The sequence below is a fragment of the Oncorhynchus nerka genome, linkage group LG11 (assembly GCF_034236695.1).
Source record: "Oncorhynchus nerka isolate Pitt River linkage group LG11, Oner_Uvic_2.0, whole genome shotgun sequence".
NCBI classification, from domain to species: Eukaryota; Metazoa; Chordata; class Actinopteri; order Salmoniformes; family Salmonidae; genus Oncorhynchus; species Oncorhynchus nerka.
Genome location: NC_088406.1, coordinates 11,798,527 through 11,812,245, shown reverse-complemented (window position 1 = coordinate 11,812,245; position 13,719 = coordinate 11,798,527). Strand labels below are relative to the sequence as shown.

The 13,719-nt window shown below is 42.2% G+C and overlaps 1 protein-coding gene across 1 annotated transcript; it reads right to left on the bottom strand.

The window, feature by feature from the left end:
• Positions 1-845: 845 nt before the first annotated feature.
• LOC115137576 (extracellular calcium-sensing receptor-like) lies at positions 846-6,992 on the bottom strand. The gene is made up of 6 exons (XM_029673894.2): positions 6,758-6,992; positions 6,339-6,627; positions 5,431-6,255; positions 4,798-5,025; positions 4,451-4,574; positions 846-4,009 (listed from the first exon to the last, which is right to left on the bottom strand). Exons 1-6 carry the CDS (start codon positions 6,967-6,969, stop codon positions 3,099-3,101), a joined length of 2,589 nt encoding a protein of 862 aa, XP_029529754.2. The 5' UTR covers positions 6,970-6,992; the 3' UTR covers positions 846-3,098.
• Between the last annotated feature and the right edge of the window lie 6,727 nt (positions 6,993-13,719).

The following is a 13,719-nucleotide window of genomic DNA, read 5'->3' as shown; positions in this document are numbered from 1 at the left end:
ATCCTCAGGTTTGAATATGTAAGCCGTATGTCCATCACTTGTATCCAAAACTCCTTTAAAACATTCAGGGGCATCATACAAAATGTCCTCGAGGATTTTATCATTGGATTCGTGACAAGAGATGCATAGCACCCCGAGAATTGGCATTGGAGACATCATTTTCTGTTTAATGTTCTGGGTTTTATTTAAAACATCTTGTTTAGTGTTCTGGGGCTGCTCGTGTTGTTCTGGGCCTTATTTATAATGTGTCTGCCAACAACACAATCCCCCCAGACATTCCTGCTTCATAGACAACAACCCTAAAGGCAATAAAATAGGGTGGGTGTGGGGCCATCCTCTTTGAAATGTTCAAACACATACTCCCCAGTTCCACGAGGTCCCTACACATCAATCATAATGACAACTTCAAAGGAATAGATGCAATATAGCCATAAAATAACACACACACTCTAACACGTGACAACAGTGTCGGGTCTTTGGGTATGCCGGATTAAGTGATATGACATGCTATTCTTTAAAATCCTTTCTCTGTAATTAATATTAACTGATCGAGCTAATCATGTAAATGTAATTAACTAGAGAGTCGGGCACCACTAAATAATATTTATAGAGCTGTTATCTTCCGAATAAACTCTTAAAGACCTAGTAATATTTTACATCAATAGCAGTCAATATTAATCGTCACCTTATTTCAGTCTCATCTGAAAGTTGTAAATTCTTGGTTATCTGCAAGAACCCAGTCTTCACTATGAGTCATCCATACATCAATTGTCTTAAATCATTTATTTACTTACTAAGTAATTCACAGAAATGCATAAACAAACAGTGGATAGTTACAAGGAAAAGATAATGGAGTTTTCCTAGTGGGATAAACCAGCATTGCGGCTTGGTGTACAAAGGGGAAGAGGGGGTCGACTGAGATAAGACAACACACATTTGATAATTATAACAATTGTAATGCTAATCCCTTGCACATTCGGGAACAATTGCAATCAATATATATATTTACGCTCAGTGTGTCGTCGGGATCTCTGTTGAAAAGTTTGTTTCTGTTGGAGAGTCTGTCCGCCCTCTCGCTCTCTCTGTCGTGGTTAGTATGGATAGTTCAGAGTGACATTCATTCACGTCGTTATAGAATAGATGTTTCTGAGGTTGTCGGTCTTCACGTTCAATGATACCGAATTCCTAGCTGCAGACTAGTAATTTAATCAAACACTTGTTCTTATTCTGTTGGTATCGATAGTCTAAGAGTTTAACCACGTGGGATGGTTAAAAGATTCAGCCATCGTCTCAAACCTTGGCCCTCTCTTTATCGAGGTAAGCTGGTCTGCAACCTTTGTCCTCTCGTGATTGAGAGAAACATGGTCTGTTGAAGAATTCTCAAGGTGGGGGTTTTATTCGGAAGAGCAGAAAAAGGCTGTCTCATGACGTCAAGTCCTGCCTGTGTTCATGGGGGCGTGCCAGTGACTTAAGTGAAAGTTTACACAGAAATACAATTCTCTCACATTACATCATTACATAGCATCCCATATTTTCACAAATAGTTTCATCTTTCCTCATTCATCCTGTACAGAAATTAGATGCAAGCCTCCAAACTGAGGCTATATTATAAACAGAGTTATGGTAATGTGGCCGTATTGTCTCTCATGAGTTTCACAAAATTGTACCAAACGGATCAGTTCGTAGCTAGATGCTTCACCGATCTTTTATACATTCTCCACAACATAAATGTTGTTCAGACCTCAAGTTCTGTGAGGTGGAAGAAATTCCTTTGTTTTCTCTATGAAAACGTCCCTCTCTATATACTGTGGCCATGAGGAGATAATCGCCTCCAGGAATTTACGACCTGAGGTCGCAGCAGCCTGAGTGTAGGAGACAGAGAGAGAGGGATGAGCTTGCTGTACCCAAATGACAACAGGAACAGGATGCACTCATATTGGCAAAACCACGTGACACCTTCCCGCCAGGATGTCCTGACCGGATGCCCATATTTGGGCATGTACGTGTCATCCGGACATAGGCTCATAAATCAGACGTTTGACGTGCGAGGTCTACTTTATTCTCTCTACTGGGTTTTGGTGAAAGGAGAAAATGTCTCCTAAGTTGATGTCTCCCTCGATTGAGAACTGTGACAGTTATTTTGTTCCATAACATCTCCACACAGGCTCCCCAGCCTTAGCTGTGACTGTTAGTGGAGTGATCACCAGGAGGTCTTCTAGCTGCGGTGTCTCACACGTCAGGGTCCTGACAGCACTCCATCTGTAATCCTTGATATGTTACCGTTAATGATGGGTGTGATGCTATCGGAGATTATCCCTCTCGTGGTGTGGGGGCTGTGCTTTGGCTGTGCTGCTGCTCCAGTTTCAACTGTTCTGCCTGCGGCTATGGAACCAAGACCTGTTCACCGGATGTTCCACCTTGTCACGGACCTGCTGTTTTCGACTCTCTCTCTCTCTCTATCCTTCTCTAATGCACCTGCTGTCTCAACCGCTGAAAGCTCGGCTATGAAAAGCAATCTGACATTTACTCCTGAGGTGCTGACCTGTTTCACCTTCTACAACCACTGATTATTATTTGACCCTGCTGGTCATCTATGAACATTTGAACATCTTGAAGAACCATCTGGCCTTAATGGCCATGTACTCTTATAATCTCAATCCGGCACAGCCAGAAGAGGACTGGCCACCCCTCAGAGCCTGGTTCCTCTCTAGGTTTACTAGGTTTTGGCCTTGCAAAGGAGTTTTTCTTAGCCATGGTGCTTCTATATAAAAATAGATAACTGTGCTTCTCCGAGCATGCACTTCGTATAGCCTAGGACTATAGCCTACGGTATGGATCATTTGATTGAGACCATACTAAACAGCCTATAGACGCACTTGATGTTGCGCACAGTGCAGAGAATCAGAGATGAAGGGCGGCATCGGGTACATGGAGATATAGCCTAATAAGCAACTCATTCTAAAACAATTAAAAATATTGAAATGTCAAAAATGAAAAATTACATGACCCTCTTCTGGACTAGATAAAAAAAATACTAAAACATCCCCCTGAATTAAATTGAAACCTTTTTCCTCCAGTTCTCCGTTCTGTAAACTACATTACTGTGATTTTACATGACTTTTCCCCATTATGTGTTTTTTTGTATTTTTCTCTGGTTTAAGTAATATGATATAACACTTTGGACCAAATATACAGAAAAGCAACCCAAAACTGGAGGCCAAAATGGCAAATATCTCCACAGCTACAGTGAACTTCCCAGGAGAGCTGACATAAGCTGGTATGAAGGTGATCCAGACTGCACAGAATATGAGCATGCTGAAGGTGATGAATTTGGCCTCACTGAAGTTATCAGGCAGCTTTCGAGCTAGAAAAGCCAGCACAAAGCACAAGAGAGCCAGGAGTCCTATATACCCCAACACAGCCCAGAAACCAATAGCTGAACCCACATCACACTCTAGAATGACCTTTTCAGTGGCGTGGGCTGTGTTTTTGACTGGGACTGAAGGAGCTAGAGCTAACCAGAGAACACATATAACCACTTGTAGGAGGGTACAACTGAACACACTGATTCTCTGGAGAGGAATAGAGCACTGGGGAACTGTATTGCCTGGCATTGTGGCCTGGAAAGCTATCACCACCGCTATGGTCTTTGCCAGGACGCAGGACATACACAGGGCAAAGGTGATCCCAAACGCTGTGTGGCGCAACATACAGGACCACTCAGAGGGCCGGCCAATGAAAGTAAGAGAACACAGAAAACACAGAGTCAAGGAGAAGAGCAGCAGGAAGCTCAGCTCAGAGTTGCTGGCCTTGACGATCGGAGTCTCTCGGAAGCAAAAGAAGATCAATGACACCACTATGGTTAAACACGCTCCAACCAATGAGATTGCAGCCAGGAGGATTCCCATGGTTTCGTCAAATGAGAGAAATTCCACCACCTTTGGGACACAACGACTCTTGTCTCCGTTGGACCAGTATTCCAGGGAACACTGTGTGCATTTAGCTGAGTCTACAAGGAAAACGCTATAGTCAATCTGATCTATAGTCACGTTGTGTATTATATTCTAGAAGATAACACATTCTACATTTTATGTGGATTTGGTTAGTATCATTCAGTGCGACATCAGAGGCCGCTAGTGGCCCCCAGAGCAACAATAAATGTTGCTTAGGGCTCCCAGAAGGCTACACTCTTAGAAAAAACATGCTATCTAGAACCTAAAGGGATTCTTTCGGCGCTCCCCATAGGAGAACCCTTTCAAGAACCCTTTTTGGTTCCAGGTAGGACCATTTTGGGTTCCATATAAAACATTTTCCATAGAGGGTTCTACATGGAACACAAAATAGTTCTACCTGGAACCAAAAATATTAATCCTATGGGGACACCCGAAGAACCCTTTTGGAACCCTTTTTTCTAAGAGTATGGGGCCGGCTGTGGTATCAGTTGTCTCACCTGTTAGGTTGCTGATCTCTCCAGCAGCACAGGGGATACAGGAAAAACAGCAGACTGGCATTCCTTTGATCTCTGCTTGGCGGTACCCTGGGAGGCAGCTGTCACTACACACAGACCGAGGCCTCTGAAACACAATATAACACCTGCTCACTCCCTCTTCCTGTCTCTCTCTCTCTTTACTCCTTCACTCACATTATTAAACCCTTTGGTTACACAGTCATTCAATTCATTCTCACAGTATGTGTCAACAGATTTCTACCATCAATCAAAATATATTTAATGTAATAATCTGTATTTTGTTTAAGTACCTGTACCTGCTACCATGTGTTTTCTGTGTAACTGTGTACCTTTAAGGGATTGTCAGCCCATACAATCTGTATCCCATTCATGGCAAACTGGTCTCCTTTAGGGAGAGAGGCATTGTAATTCCCCACAGTGACAAACACAGTCTCTCCTGCCTGGTCTCTCTGCCAGTTCACCAGCTCATAGATGGCTGTGGGGTCTCCGTTCTCATCAAAATAAACTCTCTCCCCAGACTTCATGATGAAGTTTAAGTCCCGCAGGTATCTCAACACCTGCAAGAGTTAAAATAATCAACATGGATTATAGTGTAATATTCATACACATCACTGTCCCCATCGGAGAACGCTTTTTGGCTCAAGGTAGAATCATTTCTGGTTCCAGGTAGAACCCTTTGGGTTCCAGGTAGAACCCTCTATGGAAAAGGTTTTATATGGAACCCAAAGTGTTCAAAGTGTTTTTTCTACCAAAAAGGGTTCCTCAAAGTGTTCTCCTATGGGGACAGCTGAAGAACCCTTTATGTTCTAGATAGCACCTTTTTCTGAGACTGTAGATTTCAAGTACTTTAGAAATAACATTGTGTGATTGTAAATATTTGGCAATTTCTTAAACCTGTCTGTCAATTTTCAAATCTGTTGAACAAAATGAACTTTCGGTGACCGAAAGAGGTAGCCACTCACCTGTCCTGGCTCGATGCTGTCTCTGTGTGCACAGTTCCTATTCCCACCTTGGCCTTCACCGTGCCTGCAGGTCAGCAGGTCATGTATGGAGTGGGCCACAGAATACACTGCCTTATACACATTATTAGAGAACCTCAGCTCGGAAGTGTCAGTAAAGGGGTTACTGATTTCCTCCAGTCTCTCAGACCCAGAGCACTGCCTCTGCCTAGGCCCACTGTCTTTCTCCTGCTGAGGGGAAAACCTGCAGCTGAACGTGGTCTCCCAGAACTCTCTGAGCAGGGTGTTGTTGGGATCCTGGGCTGGACCGACCCGGAGCAGGAACTCTCTGAGGCCTGGGATCTTAGACTTACTGATGGTGAATCCCAGAGTACCGCTGAGGACAGGAGAGCTCCTCCTAGTGGACAGGCGATCAATAGTTATCCAGGACTCACTGCCTACCCACTGCAGCCCGGTCAGGTTCTGGGCCAGTGCCTCTTCCAGCAGAACATCCATCTCCCACTGGGACAGAAAGGCCACCACAACCTTGGAGCTGGCCCTGCTAATCACCTCAACCACCCTGGCTATCTGCTCCCTGGGGTTGTTCCATAAGATAGCCTCAGAGTACTCTATACACACACCCTCCAGACCAGCAGCCTCCATGAAGGTCGCCATGCCGTTGTTCCCGTAAGCATTGTCACTTCTAACAGCCCCCACCCAGGTCCAGCCAAAGTATTTGACCAGTTGGGCCAGGGCTCTACTCTGGTAGAAGTCACTGGGGATGGTTCTGAAGAAGGAGGGGAACTCCTTTCTGTTACTCAGACATGCACAGGTGGCAAAGTGGCTGATCTAGATAGAACAGGAGGAATAAGACAATAAGTAATCATTTTTCATCAGACAGAATTGTTCAACTGTATGTGTGACTTCATTACCACTGGTATTTGAAAAGCTCCTGTGGATCGTGACATCACAATAGTGGAGGAAGAATCAGAGGCACCGATGATAGCGTGGACTGCTGATTGGCCAGAGCAGGTCTTTCCCACCGTCCTCTCCTGACCGTTCATCAGAGCCATAACCGCACGCATGGAGGACAGAGTCGAGCCACAACTATCATATATCCTGTAGCCAATAGAGATGTTGGGGAGCAGAGAACTGCTGTTATTGATCTCTTCGATGGCGAAGATCATGGTCTGAGCTAAATGAAAATCTATGAGGTTCATGCTGCGGAAACAAAAGGGGAACAAAAAGCATTGCATTAGGTTCGTCTGGTAGAAGATGTGAATCTGCAGAAATGACCATAAATTACCACATAAATCCATCACAGAGACTGGGTGACTGTGAAAGAGCTTACCTGGAGCAGATGAGAGGAGGTGGTGTGTCTGTGAAGGAGAGTTGGGGCTCTGAGATTTTGGTGTGGATGGAGAAGGCTCCTCCGATAGTCACTTCTCCTTCCTTGGACAGCATAGGGAACTCTGGTCTTCCCAGTATCCGACAGAGAGCCTCCTCTCCCTCTGCCCAAAAGGCTCCTAACACCCCCATCACTACCACCCATAGTAGCTGCATCACACTCTCTCACACACACTTTGTAAGAGGCCTCCTAAAGGAATCAGGGAAGACCTGACCCCCACCCCCTATAATGTCTGGGTTTTATGCATGCTGGAGACTGTGACGCTTTCTTCTAAGCAAATCAGAGAAGGATGAGGTCATAAGGGCTATGTTTTGGCTGTGCTACTGCCAAAATACACAACACAACAGTTTTATAACAAATACCATACATTATATATTCAAACTCCTGCATATTTAAGTTTGACCAATGTTGTTATACACATTTTCTTAGTGAGTGATAACGAATACAGATTGTGTGTGTTTTAGGACTGCTAATGTCAGCACACAGTATACAGGTGGATGAAGGTGTCAAATTCAAGTCCTTTGTGTGTATAGTTGTGCTTCCCTCTCAACCCTGCATGTTTTCCTAAACCTTAGCCTCCAGATATAATCTCTCAGTGTACACCCTAATCACCAAACCTTATAGAAAACAGATGTTCACACACCTTGCTCACAAGTTTTTATGGGATATGGGGGTGCATTCCTAACCAACTTAAAACGGAAATATGTCTGATGTTGACTTACTAGTTTAGTATAGGTTGAGTCTCTGATGAGCAGTAGGGTCGTTCCACGAAATGAGTCCGATTTGCATCCCTTTAATATTTTAAGTAGAAATTGTCCCCCAATATTGCATTTCAAAAGCCTGTTGTATTAAATGAACATTATATTTTTTTAATGTGTCAGACTAGTTGAAGTGTACAAATTCAGCATTTTCACATGTCCCTCTGCGCACACTGTGGCTTCTCGGAAGATTTCAACCAACTTAACCCCAAAATGTCTCCAAGTGTTCACCATAATTTTAAAGCCCCTGTTATTTTGTTGATAATTATTATTTATTTCATGTGAATAGTGAATTTTTAAGGAAAAAGGAAACTTCCTCATTGTAAGGTCAACACTGTTGCATGAACTGGACTCTCGTTTTAGCATGGGGAAACTATTGTGTTTTTGGCCATATTCTGGTGTTTTGTGGTGAGAAACTGAGTGGGTCAATCATTACACATCGACCCTATTACCCATAGATAGATAGGCTATAAAGGTTTTGACAACAGCATTTATTTTGTGAAGTTTACATTCAGTTTCTCCTCCCTGTTGTACACTATAAGCTTCCATTCGCCCTGTCAAAAGGGGTCTCATGGCTGATTTAACATGAAGTCATCATTCCTGTTACGGCAACCATGCCTTAGGCCTAGAGTCTGTGTGGTCAGCTGTAGAGCTGAGTGGGTGGTCTGCCTTAGGCCTAGAGTCTGTGGGGTCAGGGCTCATGGGACCTTGGGCCCTGAGGCTCGGGATGGGCCAGGTCAGAGTCTCAAAACTGATTGTCAGAGCTGATGGTTGAATAACTGTGATGTTAGATAGCTTTGGACTATACATTTTGTTTTGCTGTCAACTTTGGTGTGAAGTTCAGGGGCTGTATTTCAGTAACATTTGTCTGTACCTGTGACTGTTGAGATGGTGTCCTCGTTAACGATTACTGAGTGATATTCCTGATTAGAATGCTGTCTGCACTAATGTGCTGCTCAGGAGTTAAGTTAAGTATGATCTGCATTAGCTACTGCACATGCGGCAGATCCTCTTCCTGGGTTTCACATAAAAACAAAGAAATACATGACAAAGTACACAGTAGTACTAGACAAGAACAACCTAAAATATGACATTAAATTGAACATCAATATAAAATAACAGTTATATAAAGGAAAGACGCCAAGAGACAACAGAAATACTATTCACACACATTGTCATATTCTTATAAACAGTACAGTACATGTATTGAATATTATTTGTAGATCAGTCATAATTTACCCATGATACATCACAGTTTTGATGCTCTCGAACAGTGAGTCATTGCATGTGTGTACACATATCTGTCAGACAGTATAGTTGTTTATGTTTGTGTAATTTTGGCCGATTGCAGTAATTATATTCGATGTTTTCACTTCCATTATTAGTCTTCACATCACCTCATTCTTTTGCAATTTAGGCCCATCATAGTCATCTAGATAAGGATATTAAAATAATACTTTTGACAGGCACACTAAATGAACAGTTAATTCAGCCTGCCTGATTTAGCGAGGCATTGAAGTGTGCTCTGTTCAATTTGTTGTAATTATTTTTTATACAGCCCTGTGGTTGTTTAAATGATCTTATGATATGGCTCTTAGGCCAGGTTCAATTAAAAACCTGGGTTGTTTGTGTTGTGTATTTGTGCAGATGCCTGTCAGATCGTTTTCCAGGCGAGTGCTCTTCTGAGGGCCGTACGTAGGGGAGTTAGAGCTGAGCTCAAGAACACATGTGTTGAGGTGGAGGAGCCTGAGGCCTGCCCCATGCCCCCCCGTGGTTCCTTCTGGTTCCCCTCATACCCCAGGTAGGCGTCGCCTTCTGACAAGCCCCCTGACTTACTGACAGAACTCCCCCTTGGCTCTGAGTCCCCCTTCACTGCCTCCCACCTGGCTCCATCAGAGGATGTCATGGCCTGTTCCTGGACCATGGTGGCATTGACAGTGGTCAACACTATGTGGCCATTACAGACTGGACAGAGAAACAGCACTTTCTAATCACAAACGCAATACTAACTTTCAAACATTCAGCCTCCCTACTAAATAACATGGAGCTTTCAGCATCCCTGCTAAATAACACTGAGCTTTCAGCATCCCTACTAAATAACACTGAGCTTTCAGCATCCCTACTAAATAACACTGAGCTTTCAGCATCCCTGCTAAATAACACTGAGCTTTCAGCCTCCCTGCTAAATAACATGGAGCTTTCAGCCTCCCTGCTAAATAACATGGAGCTTTCAGCCTCCCTGCTAAATAACATGGAGCTTTCAGCCTCCCTGCTAAATAACACTGAGCTTTCAGCCTCCCTGCTAAATAACACTGAGCGCATTGTAAGGCTCACATAGAGTTACAATACATAGAGTTGGAATACATATAATTGGAATACATAGAGTTGGATACATAGAGTTGCAATGCATAGAGTTGAATACATAGAGTTGGAATACATAGAGTTGCAATACATAGAGTTGCAATACATAGAGTTAGAATACATAGAGTTGGATACATAGAGTTGCAATGCATAGAGTTGGAATACATCGAGTTGGAATACATAGAGTTGCAATACATAGAGTTGCAATACATATAGTTGCAATACATAGAGTTGCAATACATAGAGTTAGAATACATATAGTTGGATACATAGAGTTGCAATACATAGAGTTGCAATACATAGATTTACAATACAAAATGTTGCAATACATAAAGTTGGAATACATAGAGTTGGAATACATAGAGTTGCAATACATAATGTTGCAATACATAGAGATGTAATACATAGAGTTTGAATACATAGAGTTGCAATACATAATGTTGCAATACATAGAGTTGGAATACATAGAGTTTGAATACATAGAGTTGCAATACATAATGTTGCAATACATAGAGTTGGAATACATAGAGTTGGAATACATAGAGTTGGAATACATAGAGTTGCAATGCATAGAGTTGCAATGCATAGAGTTGGAATACATAGAGTTTGAATACATAGAGTTGCAATACATAGAGTTACAATACCTATTCAAGTAATGCACATTTTCCAGAATGCTATCCTCAACAATGTAGCTAAATCAAATCCATTTGTATTGGTCACATACACATATATAGCAGATGTTATGGCGAGTGTAGCGAAACGCTTGTGTTCATAGATCCAACAGTGCAGTAGTTTCTAACAATTTACAACAATACACACACATCTAATAGTAAAATAATGGAATCAAGAACTATATAAACATTAGGATGAGCAATGTTGGAGTGGCATTGACTAAAATACAGTAGAATACAGTATATACATTTGAAATGAGTGAAGCAGGTTGTAAACTTTATTAAAGTGACTAGTGTTCCATTATTACAGTGGCCAGTGTTCCATTATTACAGTGACCAGTGTTCCATTATTACAGTGGCCAGTGTTCCATTATTACAGTGGCCAGTGTTCCATTATTACAGTGGCCAGTGTTCCATTATTACAGTGGCCAGTGTTCCATTATTACAGTGGCCAGTGTTCCATTATTACAGTGGCCAGTGATGTCTATGTATATGGGGCAGCAGCCTCTAAGGTGCAGGGTTGAGTAACCGGGTGGTAGCCGGCTAGTGATGGCTATTTAACAGTCTCATAGCCTTGAGATAGAAGCTGTTTTTTAGTCTCTCGGTCCCAGCTTTGATGCACCTGTACTGACCTCACCTTCTGGATGATAGTGGAGTGAACAGGCTGTGGCTCAGCTGGTTGATGTTCTTGATGATATGTTTGGCCTTCCTGTGTCATCGGGTGCTGTAGCTATGTGATTGATCACATTATGGTTCACGTGGGATAGTGAACAGATATGCCAATGACACAGTCTTGGACTGTTGAAATACAATGGGACAGTCTTGGACTGTTGAAAAACAATGGGACACTCTTGGACTGTTGAAATACAATGGGACAGTCTTGGACTGTTGTAAGACAATGGGACAGTTTTGGACTGTTGTAAGACAATGGGACAGTTTTGGACTGTTGTAAGACAATGGGACAGTTTTGGACTGTTGTAAGACAATGGGACAGTCTTGGACTGTTGTAAGACAATGGGGCAGTTTTGGACTGTTGTAAGACAATGGGACAGTCTTGGACTGTTGTAAGACAATGGGGCAGTTTTGGACTGTTGTAAGACAATGGGACAGTTTTGGACTGTTGTAAGACAATGGGACAGTCTTGGACTGTTGTAAGACAATGGGAGTCTTGGACTGCTGTAAGACAGTCTTTTTTTAACCTTTGTTTAACTAGGCAAGTCAGTTAAATAACAAATTCTTATTTTCAATGACTGCCTAGGAATAGTGGATTAACTGCCTGTTCAGGGGCAGAACAACAGATTTGTACCTTGTCAGCTCGGGGGATTGAACTTGCAACCTTCCGGTTACTAGTCCAACACTCTAACCACTAGGCTACCCTGCCGCCCCGTGTCATGGGATTGCTGTAAGACAATGGGACAGTATCGGGTAGCTGTTAGACAATGGGACAGTCAGACTTCTTACCACTGTCCCTAGACTCTATGAAAGGAAAATAGATTGAATGTAAGCAACATGAAGCAGGCCAGATGGAGTATCCACCATATTGTTTAAACCCAACCCATCTAATCCTTTCATATGTCCATTCTGGCATGGGCTAGGGGTTAGGTGTTGTTTTCAGAGTATGAGCCTCTCTGCCTAGACACAGGTGTTGACTACTATCTAAGTGTGACCGAGAGGCATAGAGGGCCTTATCGTGGACTCTGTCTCCCTCCACTGTCTGTGTTGACTGAGAGCAGCCTCTATAGATCACTATTAGTCAATGACAACATGCAGAAGCATCCTCTCTATCAATCAGGACGTTGACTGCAGGTTATAATATCTGGCATGTTATTTAGCAGGGGTTGTAGTTTCCTAATCGGGTGGGAAATACAGGTTTTTTAATCACTATTATTAACTTGATTATTACACCAAAATGTGATGTTCTCCCAGTCTACTCTGGATGGACTGTCTGTGGTGAATTAACATCCTCAACATTATTTACCAAGTCTCGATTAAAACCCTTTCCTGCAGTCAACTGACCAAATTGCCCTCTAGTGGCCTCATGGGTGGAATATTATTTATATTTTTAATCATTGCATAATTAATAAACATTATTATTAAAAAGAAACTGCATAAACGTGGTGTTTCTATGTCAAACAGTTGTGTTATATTTCAGTCTTCTGTGATGTAGTTAAAGTGTAATATTGGGATGCAAACTCAAAATGTAATACATTTCAACTCGATATCTGATATGGTGCAGGTGTCTAATTTTCTTTAAGCCCATAAACATGTGTGTGAGGCGTATACTTTTGTGACCCTGATTTAGCCCACGGCAGTAAAAGGTCAGGCGAAATCTGCAATTGCTACATCCATTTTTGGAGTCATAAAATAATGATATATTCCAATTGATTCTTGAAGAATATAGTCTTACCACATCAGAAAAAATATAGACTTGTTTTACTCCAATATTTGTAACCAAAGTAAATGTGAAGAAACACTGTGTAGTCTCACAACATGGTTAAAAATATCATGTTATTATCATGGATGGTCAGTCTTTGCCTCCATCTCTCTGTGTATTAATCTGAGAGTGATTACATTTCTCCAGGCCCGTCCCTCAGCGTTTTACCAAAACAGTGACGCTGTAGGCACTTAGTTATTGTGTCACCTGCATATTGGCCCTTTAAGATAGAGAGGGTCAATTCCTAACTAGAAAAATTAGTGAGTAAATCTTGTAGTGATGTCAATGGTAGATTTATTCTTAACTTTGAGATATGTGCTCATACAGCAGGCTATCCTCAGCCCATATTGATGACCTGGTTCCTGGAAAGACCCTATCTGTTACACAGGCCCATCTGTACATCAGCCTAGCACAGTCATTGTGATCTATCATTACACACCTGACTGTCAACCTCACACTATTGTTCTATTAACGTTCAACATGTAAGGATATGAATATTTCAATGTCTTCAGAAAATGTTACTTCATCTCTCCATTTCTATAGCAGATAGAACATTGTTTATTGTATAAATTAAAACAGGTCTGCTCCAGCCCATAGCTAATGAGTGTGTTGATCATTGAATAGAGCAACAGTTACCCCTCTGAATGCCTCTTGCCAGCTTGTTGCATCTCCTAATGCATC

What these genes read in the sequence shown, in the direction of transcription:
- LOC115137576 (XM_029673894.2), bottom strand. Translation starts at nt 6,969, where the DNA reads ATGCAGCTACTATGGGTGGTAGTGATGGGGGTGTTAGGAGCCTTTTGG. An exon ending in GGGCTGACAATCCCTTAAAG is followed by an intron (nt 4,575 to 4,797) that starts GTACACAGTTAC and finishes ATTGTGTTTCAG; the next exon opens with AGGCCTCGGTCTGTGTGTAG. An exon ending in AGAGATCAGCAACCTAACAG is followed by an intron (nt 4,010 to 4,450) that starts GTGAGACAACTG and finishes TTTTCCTTGTAG; the next exon opens with ACTCAGCTAAATGCACACAG.